At 43.7% G+C, this 24,275-nt stretch overlaps 1 protein-coding gene across 4 annotated transcripts; it reads left to right on the plus strand.

Annotated features, from left to right (window-relative positions):
- The first annotated feature begins 234 nt into the window (after positions 1-234).
- XNDC1N (XRCC1 N-terminal domain containing 1, N-terminal like) lies at positions 235-23,199 on the plus strand. Of its 4 annotated transcripts, none has more exons than XM_084894236.1 (10): positions 235-721; positions 5,275-5,444; positions 9,017-9,158; positions 10,429-10,584; positions 11,619-11,797; positions 16,502-16,587; positions 16,825-16,997; positions 19,495-19,567; positions 21,676-21,803; positions 22,586-23,199. In XM_084894236.1, exons 2-10 carry the CDS (start codon positions 5,400-5,402, stop codon positions 22,816-22,818), a joined length of 1,215 nt encoding a protein of 404 aa, XP_084750362.1. In that variant the 5' UTR covers positions 235-721; positions 5,275-5,399; the 3' UTR covers positions 22,819-23,199. The 4 variants fall into 4 exon arrangements, with proteins under 4 accessions (XP_084750362.1, XP_084750363.1, XP_084750364.1 ...); XM_084894237.1 differs by having other exon boundaries at positions 5,298-5,444; XM_084894238.1 differs by having other exon boundaries at positions 235-512.
- The last annotated feature ends 1,076 nt before the right edge of the window (positions 23,200-24,275 follow it).

Genomic DNA, 24,275 nt, shown 5'->3' on the forward strand with positions numbered 1-24,275 from the left:
TACTCACTCAAAGGTCAAGGAGGAACGGTTCCCTCGCATTTCCAAGCTTCGGCGCGGGGAGCGTTCTTGGAAAATGAGAAGCTGAGCTTGTATTATTTTCAGGGCAAATATTTCAACAATTCTCCCCTTTGGAGAACGAAAGAGAAGGGTCCATAATCCGTCAACTTTCGAGACGCTCCCTCACTCTAGGCTCCAAAGAGTGAGGCGTGGAGGCTAAGAACTACATTTCCCAGAATGCATTGCAACTAACACGGAAGTTTTCATTCCGCTCTGGATCAGATTTGTAGTGAATGAGAATTTATTGTAACCCACCTTTCTGCTCACGGCACATGACTTCTTGCCTCTGAGGGAGTCATTTTTCAGAAAGAGCGGCTTTTGAGGCCCCAGAACGAATTCCCGGGCTTCGAGAGGCGGAAGAATAGCTCTCTGGGTCAGAAGGCGGAGGTCAAAGGGACGAATTGGCGGGAGAATGTGTCTGTGGACCACGATCTCAGCTGCGGTGGCTCTTTAAGGTTCATTGCCCCGGTGAAGGGTGTTGGGGGTTGTTGATGGCAGGGTAGTGGCCGAAAGAAAGGAGGAGTCGCCAGAACAGCGCGCTCCGAGGAGCAGAGGAAGTAGCGAGCGGTTTAGGCTCTACAAGTTGAAGAGCCTTGCTGTACCTCCACGGCCCCCAAACTGCTTCTTCGGGTCTCAAGTCTTTGGATCCAAGTCACACTTCTAGGTACTCTTTCCTACGCCACATCCTGCATCTCCAGCACCTACCTTTCCCCCCTTCTTATACATCATATTTTCTGGGCTGCACTCCAATTTATAGCTTAGTATTGCAATTCATTTCCAAAAACCTGTTATTTGTCCATCCGGACCCAACACGTCCCGAGCCTGCAGCTATCAGGCTCACGCCCCCTAGGCATCCCTGCTGCAGCTATCCCATGCATAGAGCTAGGATGACTTGTGGGCTCACAAGACTAGAATGCTAGTCAACTATTTGGAAGTTACAGGATAATATTTTGACCATCTGCAGCCATCTTATTTACTTAAAATGTTTTTGTGTTTGTTTTTTTTTCTGAAAATGGGAATTATTTTTACTATGTGAAATTTAAGACAAAGAATATTATATCTATACCTTTACCCCACATAACTATTGACATGATCTATTTGCTTCCTCATATTTAAAAAAGAAAAAGTAAGCCCGGTCGGTGTAGTTCAGTGAGTTAGCATCAATCTATGAATCTGGAGGTCACGGTTGGATTCTGTTCAGGGCATATGCCCAGGTGGTAGGCTCGATCCCCAGTTGAGCATGCAGGAGGCAGCCTGTATATGATTTTTTTTGCTTCATCGATATTTCTATCTCTCTCTCCCTCTCCCTTCTTTTCTGAAATGAATAAGAATATATTTTAGCCCTGGCCGGTTTGACTCAGTGGATAGAGCCTCCACCTGTGAACTGAAGGGTCCCAGGTTCCATTCCTATTAAGGGCACATGCCAAGGTTGTGGGCTTGTGCCCCAGTGTGGGACGTGCAGGAAGCAGCTGATCAATGATTCTGTCATCATTGATGTTTCTCTCTCCTTTCCTCCCTGAAATCAATAAAAATATACTTTTTAAAAAGATAAAATAATACAGTTAAAAGTTGAACTTATCTGTCCTCTATTCTCAGGCTCATTACTCTTTCATCCTCCCCAGAAGCAACTAGTTTAATTAGCTGGTATTCTCTCAGTCCATTAAAACAAAAAAAGTGTATGTACAAACTATACATATTGTATTGTTTAACTTTTTTAATGAACATAAGTGCTATTTTCTGTGTATCATTTGTAATTGTTTCACTCTAATTTTTTGAGGTCTGTCCATGTTTCTGTGTATTTACATCAAGGTATTCCTTTTAACTGTTTAATAGTATTCAACTGGGTGATATATAACATTTCAGTTGCTATTAGAAACAGTGTATGTGTCTTTTTATGCACATGTGAGTTCCTCTAGAGCTGCACGGTTCAAATAAGTTAAATACTGGAAATATAGCTTGTCAGAATTAAGATGTGCTGGAAGTGTTTATCAGAGGGCTCTTTTCCCCACATTATTGCCAATCCTTTTTATTGTAAACATTTAATTTTTAAAAACATTTAAAAATTTAATATACTTGCAATTTCCTTATTACTAGGGAAGCCAAGGTTTTTTTTAAAAAAAAAAAATATATATATATATATATTGTATATTATTGATCTTTTTACAGAGAGGAAGGGAGAGGGACAGAGAGTTAGAAACATGGATGAGAGAGACATCGATCAGCTGCCTTCTGCACACCCCCTACTGGGGATGTGCCTGCAACCAATGTACATGCCTTTAACCGTAATCGAACCTGGGACCCTTCAGTCCGCAGACCGACACTCTATCCACTGAGCCAAACCAGCTTTGGCAGGGAAGCCAAGATTTGTTAATATGGGTTTTTGGTCATTCAGATTTCATCTTAAGTGAATTGTATGTTTATATATTTTCTCCAGTTTTCTTTTGAACTGCTTGCCCTTTTTTTTTTTTTTTTTTTTTTTACTATTTTTTTTTTTTTTTTTTTTACTAATTAGTAAAAAAAAATTTTACTAATTTTTTTACTAGTTTCTGAAACTTGGATAGTATTCAGAATATATATTCTGAATACTATCCAAGTTTATATATTGCAAATATCTTCTTTTAGTCAGTCATTTGTATTTCAGCCTCGTTTGTGTTCCCTTAAAGTATTTTTAATGTTTCTATCTTTGATCCATTTGAGTATAATTTTTCAAATATGTTATAAGATAGGAGTCTTTTTTATTTTTCTTCACATTGTGAAGACCATTTATTCATCTTTTATCTGACAGAATCATGATTCTGCTCTTTGTTACAATCTCTTACATATATGAGTCTTTTTCTGGTATCTATCTACCTGCTTGTTTCTATCGATAATATGTTTTAATTAAAGAAGTGGGGTTCAACTCCTTTAATCTTTCTTTCTAGAATTGTCTTCCCAACGTGTGGCCTTTTATTGATTAATGAGTTTGTCATGTTTGCCAGAAACTTCTGCTGAAATGCTGATTTGAATTATATTGACTTATTAATTACTCTTTTCAATGGTTATTTGTGTTTCAGCACCTCTCTGAGGTGTGGGAGATGATGAAAATGCCAAAAATCCATATCCTCAAAGAGCTCACTAATTAGTGAGGAGACGGAGTAAACAAGCCATTGACCAAAACAAAACAAGAGCAACAGTCCATACGCTGGGGCAAGGAGGGTAGAAAGTACTTAATCCTTGGATAACTACAGGCAATTTGATAGACAGTGATCTTCATGAAAAATAGTGTGTATGTCTTATTCACCTCTGTGTATGCAGCACCTAGTATATAACCTGGTATCTACCAGACAGCCCCTAAAATATTAACTAAATGAAATATCCAACATTGACAGCTTCAGGGTCTCTAAGCCTACAGTGTAGTTAGTTTGGGGGCTGGCTAGGTCAGACATCAGTATGTTGGTGATGAGAAATGATTACATTTTCACATCACATCATAAATGTATACTTGGAATTTTCTCCAAAACACAGATTATATCTTACTTATTTTTATATTTCAAATATCTAGCATAGAATAGGAAAATTTGTTGAATGTACAGTAAGCCCCTATTATGGGAATAATCCGCTCTAATTAATCTAAAGGCCTAGAAAGCTAACTCAGGACTCATCGTGCATTCTTCTCTTTTTGAAGCCTTGGCACCATATTGAATGTGACCTGGGAGGAACGCTTGACCTTTAGATGCCCTTCGCTAAGAGTCTGTTACTACCCCACTCTGAGCGTTCCATGACTACTGGCCCTTTGGGGCTCAATTTTTAGGGTCATTAATTTAACAGCTATTTGCTAGTCTGGAACTGCAAGTTCCTTCCTCTTACATTGAGGACATAGAAGTGGATCAGATGTGAAGAGCTTACAATTGGTCAAAGGATATAAGACATATATTCAGATAATTGTAATGCAGAATTGAGAGGATGGAGTTGTCACCTAGAGCTGGTTGGCAGCACGGATGTGACATTTGAGCAATTAGAGATACAGTTCATTTGACAGGTGGGAAAGGTAAAGAGCTTTCCAAGCAGAGGTTATAGCATGAGCAAAATCTTGGAGGTGAGAAAAATATTTGGTGGGAAGGAGGCAAGAAGACCACTGAGGCTAGGAGTATAGTGGGTCATGGACCTATATTCAGGGGCCAGCTGGGCAACACACATGAGTTAAAAGGGCAGGAGATAAATATTTGGAGAGAGATCCATCTATAGACACTCAGACAGCTTTAAAACACCTCTGGCCAAGGAATTGTTGCAGCCAGGTGATGGATGCATGAGAGAACATCATGCTAATATGTATGTTTTTGCATATATTAAAAATTTTCCATAAAAACTCTAGCAAAAGACAAAAGTACAAATACCCATATGAGCTTTTAAGATTAAATAAAGAAAATCCTCAGATGAAAGGAATAGGAGATGAAGCAGGGAATGTAGAGATCTACATTGTGGATGTTTGAGGGGCCAACTTGCACTAATATTTATTAAGTACCTGCCATCAGCAAGCCATTGAAGATTTCTAAGTGACTTATGCAAAGCTAAATTAGGAAGATGCATTTTTGGGGAAGAAAACAACAACTAAAAGACAACTGCATCATATATTTAGGTGAACATTTGTTGCACATCTTTTTTTTTTTTAAGCATATTTGTGCTATTTTGTTTTAATATATATATATATTATTGATTTTTTACAGAGAGGAAGGGAGAGGGATAGAGAGTTAGAAACATCGATGGGAGAGAAACATCGACCAGCTGCCTCCTGCACACCCCCCACTGGGGATGTGCCCGCAACCAATGTACATGCCCTTGACCGGAATCGAACCTGGGACCCTTTAGTCCACAGACTGACGCTCTATCCACCGAGCCAAACCGGTTTCGGCTTGTTGCACATCTTTACTGTGTGCCAGGCTCTAGGGATATAAAGATGAATGATTGAAGGCACAATTCATGCCCTTAAATGTTTGGGAGCTCACCTACACAAAAGCCCAACACTAACATACCAATATATCTTTTGTACTCGCTGGTCTATTGCCCTGTGGTTGCATTCCAGTTGTTTCCATTTGTTGGAATCTAATCAGTTGGTGCAGATCTGGTTCCTGTCCTCCATCCTGGTAGTCATGGTAACCTGTAACAGTCCGACTGCTGCAAATAACTACTGTTACCAGAGGAACAGCCGTGGCTAGTTTATTTTTCGTTTGTTCTCTTCAGGAGTAGTATTCTTTCTCTTCTAGAAGCTGACGGGACCAAAATGTAGATAGTGCCAAAGTGGTGACAGAAGAAATCTCAGGAGAAAGCATTTTTTCCTTGTACCTGGGACATCTGCTGGGCCTGCCATGGCTCCTGTGAAGATCAGCCACGTGGTATCATTTTCCTCTCAGGTAATAGTTGGTCTATAACTATTCTTCCTCACAGGCCTTTATCCTCTCAGGTATATTAAGTAGCAGACATGGTTTTTACTTGGTGACTGAACAGAGAGGGGGGGCAGGGCGAGTTGGCTCCACTTTCAGGAAACACACAGTCTAATAGAAGACACATTGTCCCTTCTTTGGGAGTCAAGAGTGTAAGTGAGGGAACATAGCTCTGGCCCTCAGGTTGTTCCCAGAGCAACGCTGGACACACACAAAAAAAGTGTTCTCAGGAACTCAAGGTAAAAAAAGAAACCACCTCAGATTTCACCCTTAGTTTGGAGGGAACTGGCAAAGCTGTAGGATCACTCTGTCACTGAGAGCAGACCAGGACACTCATGTCGTCCCTGACCTGTGAGGATATCGGCACCATCAGCACAGGTGACCTCAGCCTTCTCCCTAGCAGTCCACTTTCAGGAAATCCTGATTATCCTGATTTCAGCTGGATGCCAGGACCCAGCACCAATCCGTGTTGATAAGGACTTCCCTCCCTTTCCTCTACTGCCATTTCCCTATCCATTTACCCATTCTCCCCACTCTTCCCCTTCAGTTATCCTAGTCTTTCTCAAGGGTTGCTGTTGACATTTTGGGTCCGATTAGCCTGCATTTCATAGCAGTATCATTTGCATGGTGGAGTATTTAGCCTCCAGGGCCTCTAGACCCTAATACTTCCTGGTCATTATGACCCTCATAGGCTTCGCTACACCTTTCAGAAAGACCCTGAGAGTGTCTTTAGGAACTACTGTATCAACTCCTAAGTGAAATGGAATAAAAGTTACTCTCATCCTCCTTACCTATATGGTCAGTCTAAATGGTTTTCTTCACAGTGTCAGCCTTATAAAATGCTAGAGAATCATTGGTTCGCTGCCTCTTGTATGCCCCCTATTGGAAATCGAGCCTGCAACCTCCTAGGGATATAGGGCCCTTGAGTCCACAGGCTGATGCTCTATCCACTGAGTCAAGCCAGTTAGGGCTCCTCAAGAGAGCATTAGCTATCTTCTTTTTTAAAATATATTTTTATTGATTTCAGAGAAGAAGCGAGAGGGAAAGAGAAGCATCAATGATGACAGAGAATCATTGATCAGCTGCCTCCTGCACGCCGGAAACCCCAGCATGTGCCCCAACTGGGAATCAAACTGACCTCCTGGTTCATAGGTCAATGCTCAGGTACTGAGCCATGCCCACCAGGCTAGCTATCTTCTAATATTGTGGTTTCCAACTCTACTCTGTGTGGACCCACTTCTAGAAGTTGAAGGGAGAACTAGGTCCCCAAACTGTACTTTAACCAGAGTTGTGCTTTATATTTATTGAAAACTCATACACACACACACACACACTTGGGTATAAGACTTCAGTTAAAAGGAAGGGTTTTATTTTATTTATTTATTTATTTAATTTTATTTTTTTAAATATATATTTTATTGATTTTGTACAAAGAGGAAGGGAGAGAAATAAAGTTAGAAACATCAATGAGAGAGAGTCATCAATCAGCCGCCTCTGGCACACCCCGCACTGGGGATATGCCCGCAACCAAGGTACATGCCCCTGCCCGGAATCGAACCCGGGACCCCTCAGTCCCCAAGCTGATGCTCTATCCACTGAGCCAAACCAGTTTCGGCTAAAAGGAAGGGTTTTATTGCTAAAACAAAAAAAACAAGATTGAAGACCATGAATCTAGTCTCTCCACTTATGATGAAGAAATTTAGATCCAAAGAGAGAAAGTAGTTTGCTCAAGGCCTACCCACCAAAAAATACCTGACTTCGGGTTAGAACTGAAATTATCTATCTCGGTATTGCTATTGCAGCCTTTGAATGAATCGCTTTATTTGTAGCCATCAGTTGTAAACTTAGATGCAAATCTTTGCCTTTCCTCCTAGCCAGTTTTGTTCAGTGGTTAGAGTGTCAGCCCCCGGACTGAAGGGTGGTGGGTTCAATTTCCAGTCAAGGGCACATACCTGGGTTGCAGGTTCAATCCCCAGCCTGGGGGGGGTGGGGATGGGGGCACATATGGGAGGCAACAAATCAATGTGTCTCTCTCACATTAATGTTTTTCTCTTTCTCCCTCTCTCTCTCTTCCCCTTCCTCCTTTCCACTCTCTCTAAAAAGTCATGGAAAAAATATCCTTGGGGTGAGGAGGATTAACAACAAAAATACTTGTTTAGAGCTGCTATAGGTTCACAGCAAAATTGAATGGAAAATAAAGAGATTTCTCATATGCATCCTGCCCCCAAATATGCATAGCCGCCAGCATTACCACCATTCCTCCACCAGAGGGGTGCATTTGTTACAGCTGATAAACCTACATCATTATCACCCAAGTCCAAAATTTACCTTAGAGTTCACTATTGATATTGTGCATTCTATGGGTTTTGCCAAATGTATACTATTCATTCCCATCATCAGAGTATCATACAGAGTAATTTCACTGCCCTAAAAACTCTCTGTGCTCTTATTTTATCCCTCCATCTCCCCTAACCCTTATCAAGCACTGAACTTTTTACTCTCTCCATAATTTTGCCTTTTCCAGAATGTTATATAGTTGAACTCATATAAAGCATGTAGTCTTTTGACATTGGTTTTCACTCTCCCATTGATGTGGGGGTTTTTTCTCTCACTTTCTCTCTCTAAAATAAATGAACATATCCTCAAGTGAGTATTTTAAAAATAAAAATAAATGAAGCCCCATCAGAATGGCTCAGTTGATTGAACTACATCCTGTAAAACTAAGAGTTGCCAGTTCGATTCACGGTTAGGTTCAGTCCTGATTGGAGCAGGTTGCAAAAGACAACTAATCAATATTTCTCTTTCTTATTCTCTCTCCCTCCGTCTTCCCTCCCTCTCTCTCCCTCTCTCTCCTTCTCTTTCTCGCTCTCTCTCCCGAAGACCTCAGGTGAAGATTTAAAAAAAAAAAAAAGAAAAAATAGGCCCTAGCCAGATTGGCTCAGTAGATAGAGTGTCAGCCTGCAAACTGAAGGGTCCCAGGTTCGATTCCAGCCAAAGGCACATGCCTGGGTTGCGGGCTTGATCCCCAGTAGGGGGTGTGCAGGAGGCAGCCAATCAATGTTTCTCTCTCATCATTAATGTTTCTATCTCTCCTCCCTTCCTCTCTGAAATCAATAAATATATTAAAAATAAATAAATAAATAAATAAATAAATAAATAATAGTATAGTGTGGTGGTTAAGAGCTCTAGATTCAGAAACCTGGGAGTTCTGATTCAGATTGGTTATTTGGCCTTTGGTGTTGGGTAAATTTCTGAACCCAAGCTTCAGTTTATTGATCTGTTAACTACAAAGCAATAATAGTAACCACCTAAAGTTGTTCTGAGAATTAAATGAGATAGTCTGGTAAATGACACAGAGGAAAACAGTGTCTGTAAATCTCTTGGTGTGTGATGCTACATCCCTATGGACTCCGGTCTGGTGCCTTTCCTGTCATGTTGGGATGCCAGGAAAGGTTTGGGAGTCTAGGGACCCCTTATTCACGGGCATCCTTTGTTCCCTTGGGCTCAGGAAGGTTCCTGATGCTCTCCTCTCTCTGACTTAGGATCCCAAATATCCTGTGGAGAACTTGCTGAACCCAGACAAACAGAGGGGACCTTGGCTCAGTTGCCCTCAGGACAAGAGTGGGCAACTGAAAGTAGAACTCCAGCTGGAAAGGGCAGTGCCCATTGGCTACATCGATGTGGGTGAGTGAGTTCTCTGGGGCCTAGGAGCCTCTGCAGAAGAACACAGGAGTAACGTTCCCCTCCAAATCCCACCAAAATGTCTCAGTTCAGGCTGGCCGGTCAGCCTTAACTGGAGGCCCTTGCCCTTGGGGCAGGGATGTGGTGTTGGCAAGAACTCTAAGGATTCCATTCACATAGAATTGAATGTGAATGGCACTCCTTAAATTAGGCAACATACCTCCCCTGCTTTAATCTGGGTGGTCTGGGTGAAACCTTAGGACATTGACATAACTAAATGCAACAAATAGAATGTATACTCTTCTAAATATCAATGTCAAGAGGATACTGGGGATGGACTGTGCTGGCTCATCCAGGAAGGCTTCATAGGAGTTTGTGGGTTGAAAAGGTTGGCCTTAGAATTCTCTGGACTAGAGAGGTGACAAAGAACATTGATCTCAGCTCTGTCAGGACAGAGAGATGGCAGGCTCCCTAGCAAGGATTTATTTTTTAAATTCTTTTTATTTATTTATTTATTTATTTTTATTTTTATTTTTTACTGAGAGTGAGAAAGGAAGCTGGAGGGAGAGAGGGAGAGAGAGGCATCAATTGGTTGGTTCACTTACTGATGCATTCATTGGTTGATTCTTGTATGTGCCCTGACCATGGATCGAACCTACAACTTCAGTGTATCAGGATGACACTAACCAACTTAATTACCTGGCCAGAGCCTCCCTAGCAAGGATTTAAGAGAGATAAGAGCCCTACGGGTTTGGCTCAGTGGATAGAGCATCGGTCTGCAGACTCAAGGGTCCCAGGTTCAATTCCGGTCAAGGGCATGTATCTTGGTTGCAGGCACATCTCCAGTAAGGGGTGTGCAGGAGGCAGCTGATGGATGTTTCTCTCTCGTTGATGTTTCTAACTCTCTTTCCCTCTCCATTCCTCTCTGTAAAAAAAATCAATAAAACATATATTTTTTTAAAAGAGAGAGAGATAAGAGTTTGGCACTGCCTCCAGAGCCAGAGGACAGGGAAACAGCGAGTGTCGTCAGCCAAGGGAAGGCTTCTTTCTGGCCAGGAGGAACATGGTGGACCTGCCTTCACAATGCCATTTATTGGGGCTGAGGTCTCGTTTCACTTCAGTTCCTGGCTCACTGTGTTGCTTGGCCTTTCTGGGCTTCCGTTAGCTATAGTTAGAATGGAAAAATGTCCTCTTCCCACCTGATTCCCTTGTGTACAGTCAGGGGAGCCCTCATCCTATAACCCTTACCCTTCTCTCAACCTTTTGTCCCCAGGTAACTGTGGCTGTGCTTTCCTGCAAATTGATGTAGGCCGTTCTTCCTGGTCCCTGGACAGACCTTTTGTCACCCTGCTCCCTGCAACCATGCTCATGTCCCGAGCTGATTCAAAGCAGGGGAAAAACCGCTCCGGGGTCCGCATGTTTAAAGATGGTAAGGAGGGCAACAGCAGAAATGGGAGAGACTCAGCAAGAGAGGCAGATTATGCGGAAAGGCTGCAGTGCAGTAGAGGGCTGGTAGGCATATACTGGGGGAGGGAACCTATGCAGGGGTTAGTTCTGTCTATGGGGGAACAGGGACTAGTTAACAAGTGAACATGCATGCAGTGTGTTTGTGATGCGTTCTCCATGATGAAAAAATGTGATCCCTTGGGATATTTATGAGCTGTGATATATATTTATACTCAACATGACTCAGTAAAGCCGGATGCAGAAAACACATTTGTGACTAGTGTGCTTTTGTTTGTATAAAGGTAAGTGTGAGTGTAGGATGAATGTTTACATAAGTGATAGGAGGCTATATGATATATTAATAGTTATGTAGCCTGTAGTGTTTCCTGAATTCTGTTCTATGCAGATCTCTGCGTTCACTAGGCACCACATAAGATCTGAACTCCTGGCCTCTGGGGACTTAGGATTCGTTTGAGTTTAAACTGGAGGTGTTTGTAATGTGAAGGAAGAATGATCAGGGAGGGGCATACAAGGTGGAGGAGATGAGGTCTTAATAGATAGTGCAGGGAATTGACGGTGAGGAGGGTTTGAAGTACTGGTGTGTGAAACTGTGAGTGCGAGCGTAGTGCACGGAGTGCTTGTGGGAGGCTGAAGTCTCATGGTCCAGGAAGGGTAGATGTAGATCATCTAATCCAGTGAGCAAGTAACACTACAGATACTTCCTGTTAAAGTGAGACATTGAGGTCCCTGGAGAAGTGTAGAATAGGATATACCCATGCTGGGAATGGGGTGGACCTGTGACAGGGAGGAGTGATGGTGTCTGAGAGGACCCCGACTGGCCTGTTTGGCACTGCCAAACCCTGAGCACCAAGGACTGAGGGGTCAGTTACTGAGAACCCTCATTATTACTTTTGTTGGAGTTTATATAGTCCCTGTCCTTGCTTTCCGCTCCTCGGTATTGACCCTTCTCCCTCCCATTCATACATTTCCTGTCCCCCTCATTTTCTTTTCCTGGAGATGATTTCCTGGCTCCAGCCTCAGGTGAATCATGGGATCGACTTCGCCTGACTTGCTCCCAACCCTTCACGCGTCATCAGTCCTTTGGCCTGGCCTTCCTGCGTGTGTGCTCCTCTCTGGACTCCTTAGATGACCCTGTGGTGGATCCCTCAGCCCCTGTGAGCTCTGGGCTGAGCCAGGTATGTACAGTGGTGGAGTAAGGACTTAATATTTTCCCATCATCCTTTCAGTTTCTGGTTAGGAAGCTGGTGCTTGATTGAGTTATACACACACATATACACACATACATTCAAATACAAACTTAAATGGGCTCGCTACACTTTCTTAAAGGTAGGAGTGCATACCTTCCCTTTTACATGCGAAAGGTTCAAGTGAGTGAGCCTTCAATATAGTTTGCACAGAGCTGGTGGGCCATTGTTATTTAGCCATTAAAAAATTCTTTGGGGCCCTGACCAGTTTGGCTCAGTGGATAGAGCATCGGCCTGTGGACTGAGAGTTCCCGGGTTCGATTCCGGTCAAGGGCATGTAACTTGGTTGTGGACACATCTCCACTAGGGGTTGTGCAGGAGGCAGCTTATCTGTTTCTCTCTCATCCGATGTTTATAACTCTATATCCCTCTCCCTTCCTCTCTGTAAAAAATCAATAAAAATATATATTTTTAATTCTTTTGGAATTCAAACTTAATCTTATACTTTATTTCTGGGTTATTGGAGACTCTAGCTTTCATCAGACTTTTCCTTTTAGCACCCAAAACAACCAGAACTCACTACAGTCCCTCTGTCATTGTTGTTCGCTAACCCACCTACCTCTTCTTAGATCTGTGCTTTGCAATTTCATGTGTTCTCCTGCTTTCTCTCCCTTTACAATAAACACCTATGCTGCCTAAAAGATGTATAGGTTTCTGGCTGTCAGTAACTAACCAATTTATCTCTCCTTTTCTCAACAAGTTTTCTAATTTTTCTTTCTTCCTAAGCATATTATGACTCCTCCTTTTTTGTTGTTGCTGTTGTTTTTGTTACTCCTCACCCAAGGATATTTTTTTCATTGTTTTTTCAGAGAGAGAAGGGAAGGAGGAAGGGAGAAAAAGAGAAACATTGATGTGAGAGAGATAATCCATTGGTTATCTCCAACACATGCCTTCTCCAGGGCTGAGATCAAACCTGCAACCTAGGCACGTGCCCTTGACCAGGAATCAAACCCACAACCCCTTACTGCCCAGGCAGACGCTCCAACCATTAAGCAACACCAGCCAGGGCTGACTCCTCCTTTCCTATCAATGGTGTCTCCATTTATCTTTCCAAGCTAGTACCCTGTACTGCAATTCACTCACAAATAAATATGAAGATATAATCACACAAAACTAGAATCATAAAATTCTAGAGATAGAAAAATACTTAAGAGATCATCAAATCCTAATCACCTCATTTGACATCTCAGAGAGGGAAACTTACATATTCAAATTCACACAGCACGTCAAAATTGGGTAGAGACCAGAATTCAGACCCTCCTATCATTTAACCACAGTACCTCTATGCACACTGTACATTTTTAGAAGCTTCAAACATTTGACATAACCAAAAGAATTTCAGTTCTCAGGAGTGAACCTCACAAGTGTCACTCCTAACCTCACAAGAGGTTACTGAGAAAAAGAAGAGACTGGACATTGGGAAGAGAAAGGGGAGTTAGAGCAGACAGAGGAGGAATATGCTCTTGTACAGCCACAGGAGAGACCCAGGGAGCTGAGACAAGGAAAGCGTGGTTTGAGATTTACTCTTCATTGTGTAAAGGGATAAATAACGCAAAAGGCCAGTAGAAGCAGTTCAGTGTGCTCTGCCAGGTCCATATCTCAGTACTTGGAGCTGACGTGAATGGAGCTAGAGCTATTCAATCAAGTGGAAGCTCTGTGAGATTAGGAACCTGTTTGTCTTGTTCCATGATGCATTCCTAGCAGCTGGAACAAGGTAGGCTTTGAGTGTACATGTTCATTATGTAAATGACCTTTCAGAGGGGAGTTGTAGACAGAGTATCATAAAACTTGTCATCCAAACTGAGACCAAAAAAGAGTGCTTTTAATAATTATACTGAGCCCAGCTGGTGTGGCTCAATGGCTGAGCATCGATCTTTGAACCAGGAGGTCACGGTTCAATTCCTGGTCTGGGGACATGTCCAGGTTGTGAGCTCAATCCCCAGTGTGTGGTGCAGGAGGCAGCCGGCCAATGATTCTCTCGCATTATTGATGTGTTTTCTCTCTCTCTCTCTCTCTCTCTCTCTCTCTCTCGCTCTCGCTCTCGCTCTCGCTCTCGCTCTCGCTCTCCCTTCCTCTATGAAATCAATAAAAATATTTTTAAATGATAATAATTATTATACTGAGGCAACAGACATAATAGGCACGACTTCCCAGGCAAACTAGGACAGACGATCTCCCTAATTATAGGACAAATACTGTATAGAGTCTTTTTCATTTTTGGCCATCTAAATTACTCTGCACCTGTGCTGGCTGTGTGGCTTAGCTGGTTAAAGCACCAGGCTAGTAAATTACTCTGCGCCTTTAGAACCATGGGGGGATCAAGAAGGAAAGGAGTCAGCAACTCCAGAGCCATAATGTCAGAAAGGCATTCAACATCAGTGGCAGAATGAAACTTGTTTTACATACCTCAATGAGACTACAGGAAAAGGAGATCCTGAAACATTTCTACAAGAGAGGATTGATACACGGTAACAAATTGATGGCACTCAGTTTTACGATTTATGACCTCTAAAGTGCCATAGGCTTAAAAAAAAATATATATATATGTAATCATTCCAATGGTAAGGTATAGTGAAAATATAAGTAATCCTGTAAAGTAGGGTCTTTTATGATCACCAAGTTTCCAATAAGGAAAACAGAAGCCAGAGAGGTTTAGTGGGATGTCCCAGGTCACACTGCTAAATAAAACTTAGAATGGATTTGAACCCAGGCCACCTGGCCCCACTTAGCCTGTGCTGGAGAGCTCATTTCCTAATGATTAATCGCATTTAGAGTTAAATAACCATCTCTACACATCCAGCTAGTTACCCTGTATAGTATTCACTCTAAAATTTATGAGACATGGTAAGGAAAAAAGAAAAATCCTGGTAAAGTAAACAAAGTATTTCAAAATTAATGCAAGGCCCAAGATGAGGTTGCAAAATAATTTCCAATTAGAAAATATTAAACAATGAATGTGAATAAAAAAACTATTTCTCAAATTTGCATAATGAGGCCAAGGTCATGCTTTACAAGAAAGATATTTACCTTTAAAAGAATCTGTGATTGCCCTAACCCAGTGGTTGGCAAACTCAATAGTCAACAGAGCCAGATATCAACAGTTCAACAATTGAAATTTCCTTTGAGAGTTAAATTTTTTAAACTTAAACTTCTTCTAATACCGCTTCTTCAAAATAGACTTGCCCAGGCCGTGGTATTTTGTGGAAGAGCCACACTCAAGGGGCCAAAAAGCCTCATCTGGCTCGTGAGCCACAGTTTGCCAACCACGGCCCTAACCAGTTTGTCTCAATGGATAGAGCATCGGCCTGGGGACTGAAAGGACCCAGGTTCGATTCTGGTCAAGGTCATGTACCTTGGTTTCGGGCATATCCCCCCCCAGTAGGGGGTGTGCAGGAGGCAGCTGATCGATATTTCTCTCTCATCGATGTTTCTAACTCTCTATCCTCTCCTTTCCTCTGTGTAAAAAAATCAATAAAATATACATTTTAAAAAATCATTTAAAAAAATAAGAGCTGAAAATTAAAGAAAAAAATATTTAATTTTTTAAATTCAAGGAAATTTGGAAAAATAAAAAAGGACATAGCCACAGATGAATCAACAGATAAATTGCATTTTGACAAAGAATTTAAAAATTGTAGCATTCCACACAAATAAAATCTATGTACTGTACAGTGGAATTGATCTATTGTATGATTATTACACATAGACCTTCCTGGAGTTTTAAGGAGAGAGGTTTATAAAATACCTGTGATAGATATAGTGGCTAATGCTAGAAAAAGATGTGTCATATATCTATATACCCATACATATATACACATCTCTTTTTATAGATGGCTAGAAATTGGTAGGCTGTTTATAACTTTAGGTAAATAATTGCTCACAAAATAAATCATAATGTATATTAAACAATATTATTAAATAGTATTTAGAAAAATGATAAAAATGTCCCCAAATAGTTCAAAACAGAACTACTTTAAAATATAAAGAAATATGTGTGTATAATTTCTCTCACATAGATGTGTATAGAGATGAGTGATTTGAGTTTTATACCTACATGAATCAATTTTATATAGCTACAAATTTATATATATAAATGCACATGATATCAATCCCATAGCCCCTTTTTCCCCATCAGCACTTATTCTTTTGGGATCATGACAAAACCCTTAGCATTGGGGTAAAAAGTATGCAAAATCGCCAAAACCAGTTTGGCTCAGTGGATAGAGGTCAGCCTGCGGACTGAAGGGTCCCGAGTTCGATTCCGGTCAAGGGCATGTACCTTGGTTGTAGGCACGTCCCCAGTGGGAGGTGTGCAGGAGGCAGCTGATCTCTCTCTCTCATCGATGTTTCTAACTCTCTATCTCTCTCCCTTTCTCTCTATAAAAAATCAATAAAATATATTTTTAAAAATAAAATAAAAATAAATAAATAAAAAGTATACAAAATCACCCATCTCACATCTTAGAGCTGCAAGAGAGTGTGCACACACAAGCCAAGGTGCCCTTGTACAAGTTGTAGCAGATACATCCACTCACTGAGCTGAAGTCCTCAGGTTTGGGAGTATCCTTGGCACTAGGTGACAGCATCCCCTGGTGGTGAATGTCTGTATTTCATATTTCTCTATTTTCTTTTCAGGATTCTTCTAATGCTTCAGAGTCTGGTCCCAGCCCCTGGATGGCTAATCCTTCCATCCGGAGGACATTCTTCCCAGATTCCCAAACGTATGTAGCTGCCAGAATGGAGGTCTCCCAGCCATTTTTCAGTTCTTTCACCTGGGAAAGAAAAACTACCAGGTTGCTCGCAAGCATGCAAGCCCCACCTGGGTTCCCCCAATTAATCACATCCTCCAGGCCAATATCTATATGTTAAACTGGTTTTCTTGGTTAGATGCCACTGACTTGAGTGAGCAAAATGGAGTCTTTGTTCTGAGTGAAACCAAGTACTCTGTTTCCTTGCAGGAACACTAAGGAAATTTCAGACCTTAGGAATATCCTAAAGCAGCTGCAACCGGGGCCTTTGGGGCGTTCAGCCCGCATGGTGCTTTCAGCTGCCCACAGGGTATCTCCAGCCAGTGTGGCAAGCCCAAAAAACCACCCTGCGGAACCAGGTCCCAGTCATCCAGACAGAGCAGGTGAGGCCCCAGGACCTGCCTTTGGCTCCTTATTCTCCCTAGCACCATCCTTTCTCCTCAAATCCCCCTCTGCTCTTTAGGGATGCCTCACCAATGGGACTTCAATTGAGAGAAAAGACAATTTTCAGTGTCTTATTACCAGAAGAAAAAACAAAACAAGGGACCAGTGGGTTCACTTGGCCTGGCTTGCACCCTCTCACAATCGGGGACCCCTCCGGGGATGTCTGACTGCCAATTTCAGCCCAATCCCCACAGGCCAGGCCGAGGGACCCCGCCAGTGCACCTGGCCTCTAGTATGCATATAAGAACCTTGGTTAATCTCTTTCCACCCTCCCCCCCTTCCCTTTGAGATTCACCAGTCTGTTCCATGTTTCCATGCCTGTGTACTGAGTGTCTGCCCCTCGGTGGTTAGTGCATGTCATAGCTATCAGTTGAATGGTCAGACTGTCACTTAGGCTTTTATATATATATATATAGATTGGTTGAATGTAGTCCCATGCACCAAAAGGTCGCTGGTTTGATTCCCTGTCAGGGCATATGCTTGGATTGTGGGCTCATTTCTCCAGTAGGGGGCATGCAGGAGGCAAACCTATCAGTGTTTCCTTCTCTCTTTCCCTCTCTTTCCCTCTCCCTTCCTCGCTCTCAAATCAATAAAACATATTGTAAGAAAAAAGAAAGAAGAAGGAACACTAGCCTAGGAATCAGAAATCCTTATATTTTGGGCCTCAATTCCCTAATATTCAAAGTGAAGGAACTAAACCAAAGAGTATTTAGGCCTCTTGCGGTGTTAATGTTCTGTGATCATCTCAGAAGGACAATTAAGTCAGGGTGATGGTCTGTGGAGAAATAGAGTTGGGGAATAGTGTGCTTTGTCACAGAGGAAGAAAGCACTAAACATTTTAGAGTTCTTACTTTGCACCAGGCATTGTTGGACACTTTTACTAACTTTATCCATTTGCTGTTCACCACAAACTTCGAAATAGATACTGTTGTACTCATTTTACAAAAGAAGCTGAGATGCAGAGAGGTAAAGTGTTCTGAATCACACAGCTCATCAGCGGCAGAACTGGGATGGGAGCCCCAGAGCTCTTTGTGTTCTCGATAGCGAGAGAGAGAAAACAGGTAGAGTTCTCACTGAAAACCTCGGTTTCACTCACTGCTTCACTGGGGGGAAAACATTTTAAGGAAGTGGTTTATCATTCCAAGGAACTGAACAAATTAATGAAATCATCAGTATATAATTTCATTGCAGAAACAGGGTGCATTGGTTATCTGTCGTTGCATAACAAATTACCCCCAAAAGTTAACACAGTCTTTATTATCTCATAGTTTCTGGTGGTCAGGATTCCAGGCGTGGTTTACCCGGGTCCCCGGCTCTGGGTGTGTCACAGGCTGCAGTCACCTCCGGGCTCACTGGCAGGGATCGGCCCCTAGCTCACTTACCTTTCCTCATGGCTGGTGGGCTGAGACTCCCGCAGTTCCTCTGCCAGAGATCCTCCTCAGAGCATCTCATAGTATTGATGGCCGCTTGCTTCAGCAGAGGGAACAGAAAGAGAGTGCTAGCGAGAAAGCGGCCAGTCTTGTAACCTAATCACGGAAGTTGACATCCCATCGCTTTTGCCAAATTCTGTTCTTTACAAACGAGTTACTAGGTCCTGCCCACACCCTCGGGGAGGCATGAATACCGGGAGGCAGGGATCAATGGCAGTCACTTCAGAAGCTGCCTGCCCCATTAAGAAGGATGTGTTTTATTATTTGAAGAGATGGAGAATGGAAGGAAACTAAACTCTTTTTAGGTACCCTACAGGCTGGGCACTGGAGCCATGGAAGCACTTGGAAGCATATGAAACACCATGCACAGTATTTCATGTGTTGAGTTACCAGACAGATGGCTGTGGCTGGGTTTTGTTATAATTACTCAGTTGACATATTTATTGAGCATCTCCGCGCAAGGCTCTGTGCTAGGTGCCAGGGGTATCGCAGCAAATAAAACAGCAGTGCTCCTGCCCCAATGGAGAGGCTGTGTCGGTGTCACACGGGAAATCTAAACTGTGTTAAGTGCTTCAAAGCCAAAGCAGGACAGGATGACCACATTTAGAGTAGAGAACCCAGGGAAACGTCCTCATAGGAATTAGCATTTCCTCTAAGGCTTAGAGTGAGAATTAACCAGGAAAAGAGGATAGAAAGAATATTTTTAAAAGAAGGAACATCATTTGTGAAGGCCCTTTTGTTTTTGTTTTCTTTACTTTTTTATCCTCACTGCTGGAAAGAGGATTTTTGTTTTTTCATTGATTCTAGAGAGAATGGCAGAGAAGGGAGGAGGGTGGAGAGAGAAAGAGAGAAATGTTGATGTGACAGAGACTCATGGATTGGTTGCCTCCTACACATCAGACCTGCAACCCAGGTATGTGCCCTTGACCAGGAATTGAATGTTCTAACTACTGAGCTGTGCTGGCCATGGCTGAAGGCCCTTTTGTAAATGAGCTTTCTCACACAGAGCCCAGACCAGAGGAGCAAAACTCAGAGAGTGATGTGGGCAAGAGGAAAAGACAAAAAGTACAAGCCCGCAGGTAAGCAGGTCAACCTGAAAGACCCATAACACCTCCCCACACCTTTCTGCCCTTCACCTGTCCTTCTTCCCCACTCGTGTTTCAGTTACATCTCCTAGTCTGGGCCTAGAGGGTAGTAGAGAAAAGATGTCCTTGTCCACATTTTGTCAGGCTTAGAGCTGAGCAAGGAGGTAGCCCTGTACTGAACCAGAATTTGAAGCTGAGTACATGGTACTTGTTGGACGTCATTAAAATTTAAATATTTTCTGCTTCAGTAGACACTCAAAAAAATAAAAATATAACCCATAGAATATGTAAGGAAATATTTCCAATCATACATTTGTAAAAGGACTTCTATCTATAATATATAAGGAAACCTTACAACTCAATAACAAAAGAACCTAATTTAAAAAATATTTCAAATAGACAAAATATTTCAAATAGACAAAGAAGATGTATTGGATACACACACACACACACACACACACACACACTAGAGGCCCAGTGCATGAAAATCCATGCACTGGAGGGGGCATCCCTCAGCATTGCCTGCCCCCTCTCACAGTCTGGGAGCCCTCAGGGGCGGGAGGCAACCCGGCCATCAGGGGAAGGCAATGCCCCATCACACCTCTGCTGTTGCCATTGCCAGCAGCGCAAGCCTCGGCCGGCCCTGGTTACCTGAGCCTTGGGCAGCCCTCGGTGGTTGGGCAGCTGCCATCTGAAGCTTGCCTGCGCCTTGGGCTGGCCATAGGCAGCTGGGAAGCTGCCATTCAAGGCTTGCCTGCACCTTGGGCCGGCCTTGGACAGCTGGTGGGCTGAGGGGACTGGGGAACTCTGGAAGCTAGCGCCTTACACCCTGGAAGGCTGAGGGGACTGGGCGCTAATATCTTTTTTAAAAAAAATATATTTTATTGATTTTATACAGAAAGGAAGGGAGAAAGATAGAGAGCTAGAAACGTCGATGAGAGAGAAACATCGACCAGCTGCCTCTTGCACACCCCCTACAGGGGATGTGCCTGCAACCAATGTACATGCCCTTGACTGGAATCAAACCTGGGACCCTTCAGTCTGCAGACCGACATTCTACCACTGAGCCAAACCAGCTTCGGCTGGGTGCTAATATCTTATGGCCGAGGGCACTGCCATCTTTGAGGGTGGGGCAGTCCATTAGCCTATTCCCTCCTTAATGGCTGTGGGTGCCGCCATCATTGTGATGGCATGAAGGTCAATTAGCATATTCCCTCTTTATTAGGTAGTATCTACATTAATAAAAGAGAAATATCCAAATTGGCCATACCTTCATGACACCCGCCAGCCAGTCAGGAGTATGCAAATTAACCTAACAGAGATGGTGGGTTAATTTGCATATGCAGGGGCGGAGTGGCCAGGGGTGGGGCAGGACACTTGCATCATTGCCATGGCGATGACCCAGGCATTCCACACTGCCCCAGCAGCTCTCAGCCTCTGGGCAGCGTGGGAAGGCAGAAAGGCGGCTCTGGCCAGAGCCAAGGCGGTGCCAGCAGCCAGGGGAAGGCAGGCCCATTCTTGCATGAATCTTCGTGCATCAGGCCTCATACACACACACACACACACACACACACACGTACACACACACACATATACAGTCTGTAGGGATATACTGGTAAAAGTGGGGAGTTCCTTTTGGGAGTGATAAAAATGCATATAAGCAAATCCAATGGAGGAAAAACTCTGGGGGGGGGGAGGGCATTTATGGTTGTGGAGGGGGCAATGGAAAGATTTGTACACAAATACCTTAATAAAAACAAAACAAACAAACAAAAATGTGAACTTCTATAACTGGTGGTTTCACATCTTTGTGAATATCCTAAGACCATCAACTAGTGTACTTTAAAAGAATGAATTTTATGGGATATGCATCAAAATGTAATAAACCTAAAGGCATTAATAGAAGTTCTATTCTCAGATGTTCAAAGGTTAAATGACTTCCCTAAAGTCTGATTCACCAAGTGGGAAAGCCAGGACTCCAACGCAGGGCTTCTGGCTCTACACCAACTAGTTACCTTTTTTTCACCCTAATTTAAGGTAAGGTTCCTTCGGCCCTTGTGGCCTTTTGCTAATAGTTGGTCTTTGACTATTCTTCCTCACAGACCTTTATCCAACTCAAACTCTCAGCCAAACAGGAAGGGGAGAGCAAAGGCAGGGCGGAGAGAACCCCACCGACGGCAGGCCCAAACTGGCAGTGTCCAGGAGAGTGGAGAGTGCCCCATTTGTGCAGGTAAGCTGCTTGGGCACAGGCGGTTGTTGTGGGACCTCGAGGCATCCCCTGAGGGGGGATGGATCTGGGAATGCTGCCAGGAAACATTTGAACTTGGACTCCTAGCCTCTGTCTGCCGTGCAGGGACATACAAGTCTTTGTTGGGCACCTGCTCACTTTGTGTTGGCCAAGCTGCAGCAGGGACAGGGGCCATGTCCTCAAGGAGAAACGTGGAACGAAACAATATAAAACACGATCAGATTTTTTTTCTCATTCTACTTGTTTCTGCTCATTAGGAGCCAATACAATACTTAAAGATGTCCTTAAAAATAAAGCCAAAAATAAAAATAAAACACTATCAGAAAGGGCACAGAATATCCTTCATACCTTTTTCCTCTGTGTCCAAATTCTACTTACTGTCTGAGTCTCTGTTCAAATGTTACTTATTTGCCAAGGCTTCTCTAATCTCCTCAGATAATCTCTTCCAGCTGAGCTCCTGTGCCTTCTCCCTTCTCCTTGGGCTTAGCACTTCTCACCTTCTCTGCGTCATAGCTACTTGTGTTCCTAGCTTAGCTTTACCTCTAACTGCAGCCCATAAGGACGGGCCTGGGTCTAAATGCCTTGGCTCCTAGCACAGTGTCAGGCACATAGGAGACACTTGATGAATGTTTAGTGGATTGATGATCAGACAGTGTCTCCAAGTAAAATATTCAGTTCCTACAGAGACAGCTGCATTTTGACAGGCCGCTCGGGGTGTGCCAGGAGCAGCCCCAATTTTGCCTACCTCTCTCCCTCCCCCTTAGGCTCCTTCAGCGCTGAGATTCTTCCCCAGCACGCTGCCACCTGTGGAGAGACCGCCCCTCCTCACCTCGCCTCTCCCTCCTCATCGCCGCCTTCCTCGCCATCCGTGCTGTGTGTGTCCTCAGAGAGCTCATCGCCCGTGTCCTGGGTCCAGTGCCCTATCTGCCAGCTGCACTTCCCAGCAGGAGAAGTAGAGGAACACGCCAGCATGTGTGGGGAGGCCCCGCAGGCATGAGCCATGAGGCCCTGTGGTTTTGGCCTCCTTATCCTCTGTGACTACAGCTGGGGAGGGAATCTCTTGACAAGAATGGCTGATGAGACCACACACTCTCTCTGCTCCCCGCCGCTCATTCCCTCAGGACTCTGCCTCATGGCACCTCTGAGCCCAGTCTGCCCCGGCTCCCAGTTGTCAAGGCTTCTGTCACCATGGCTGGCACCTTGTTTTCCCAAGGACGGATTCATCCTTTTCCCCCTTTGGAACTTCTGGGCTCTGGGACGCAGTCCAGTTATCTTCCCCTAGTGAGTGGGTGTGCATCCTTGTGCCCATTTTCCTGAAAGGAAGACTGAGTTTCCTATGAAGAGAATTACTGCCTAATAAATAAGATGCTGTGGTGTACTGGGAAGGTGATTTTTGAACATGAGATCAACCTCCAGGATTCCATGAACTTAACTCTATGTTTTGTGGGCTCTTTTTCTAGATGTAATCAGGTAATCGTGTTGCTGTGTGACTTTAAGCAAGTTCTTTACCTTGGGCCTGGAACTAACGCCTTATCAGAGATAAAACTCCTGTCCTGCTCACAGAGCTGTCTAAGGAAGGGTTAATGTCTAAGGAAGGGTTCTGGGCTTGGCTGTGGGTCCTTGGGCAAACCCTTGTCCCCACCTGTACAGTGAGGCAGTTGGACTAGAGGGTGTCCAAGGTCCCCTCCAGCTATGACTCTAAATTCTATTCCCACCTTTTTTGAGCAACTATGTCCTCTCACTCCTTTCCCAGAATATTTCATGGTGTGGTACTACCATCAGTTCTGGTCTCCACGTTATAGGGCTGAGGGCCAGCAGCTGGTCCTGGCAGAGGAAGGGCCGGGGGCGGGTTTTGAATGAACAGGAAAGAGGCAGCTGGACACAGGGGAGCAGACAGAACAGGAGTTGTCAGCTCTGGCCAACTGAGTCAGCTCCCGTAAGGGAGTTCCAACCATCGAGCGAGACTTGCCCGGGCCAATGGGAACTACAGAGCTGTATCCTCATTCTTCACATCTTCCCTTCCACCTGTTTGATTCCCAGGGATCCTTCAGCGCTTAGCTTGAATGCTTTTCAAAGGAACTCTCCTCAACTCCCAGACTAATCCTGGGGCAGGGGCAGGGCCTGGGGCGGGAGCGTGTGGACCTACTACCTTTGAGTCATTGAGGCCCTGGTCCAGTGCCTCACGGAGACTGCCTACCGGGAGTTCGAGGCTGGTTGCTCACCTCTGAACTGTCCCCATCTCTGTTCCTCGCCGGCTGGGATAAATGCACCACACCCAGACTCACACCCCTTTTCCATCCCGCAGTCAACTGTGGCCCCATCCTACCTGCACTTCGAAGCCACAGCCTGCACAGTGTGGCCCCTTGCACTCAATTACCCTCTGAACCATTTACTTATTCTTTTCATTTCACTTCTGTGTTCACTTATTCTCACCTACTCCCTTAGTCGTTTTAC

Source organism: Pipistrellus hanaki (genome assembly GCF_964339955.1).
Source record: "Pipistrellus hanaki genome assembly, chromosome: 9".
NCBI lineage: Eukaryota > Metazoa > Chordata > Mammalia > Chiroptera > Vespertilionidae > Pipistrellus > Pipistrellus hanaki.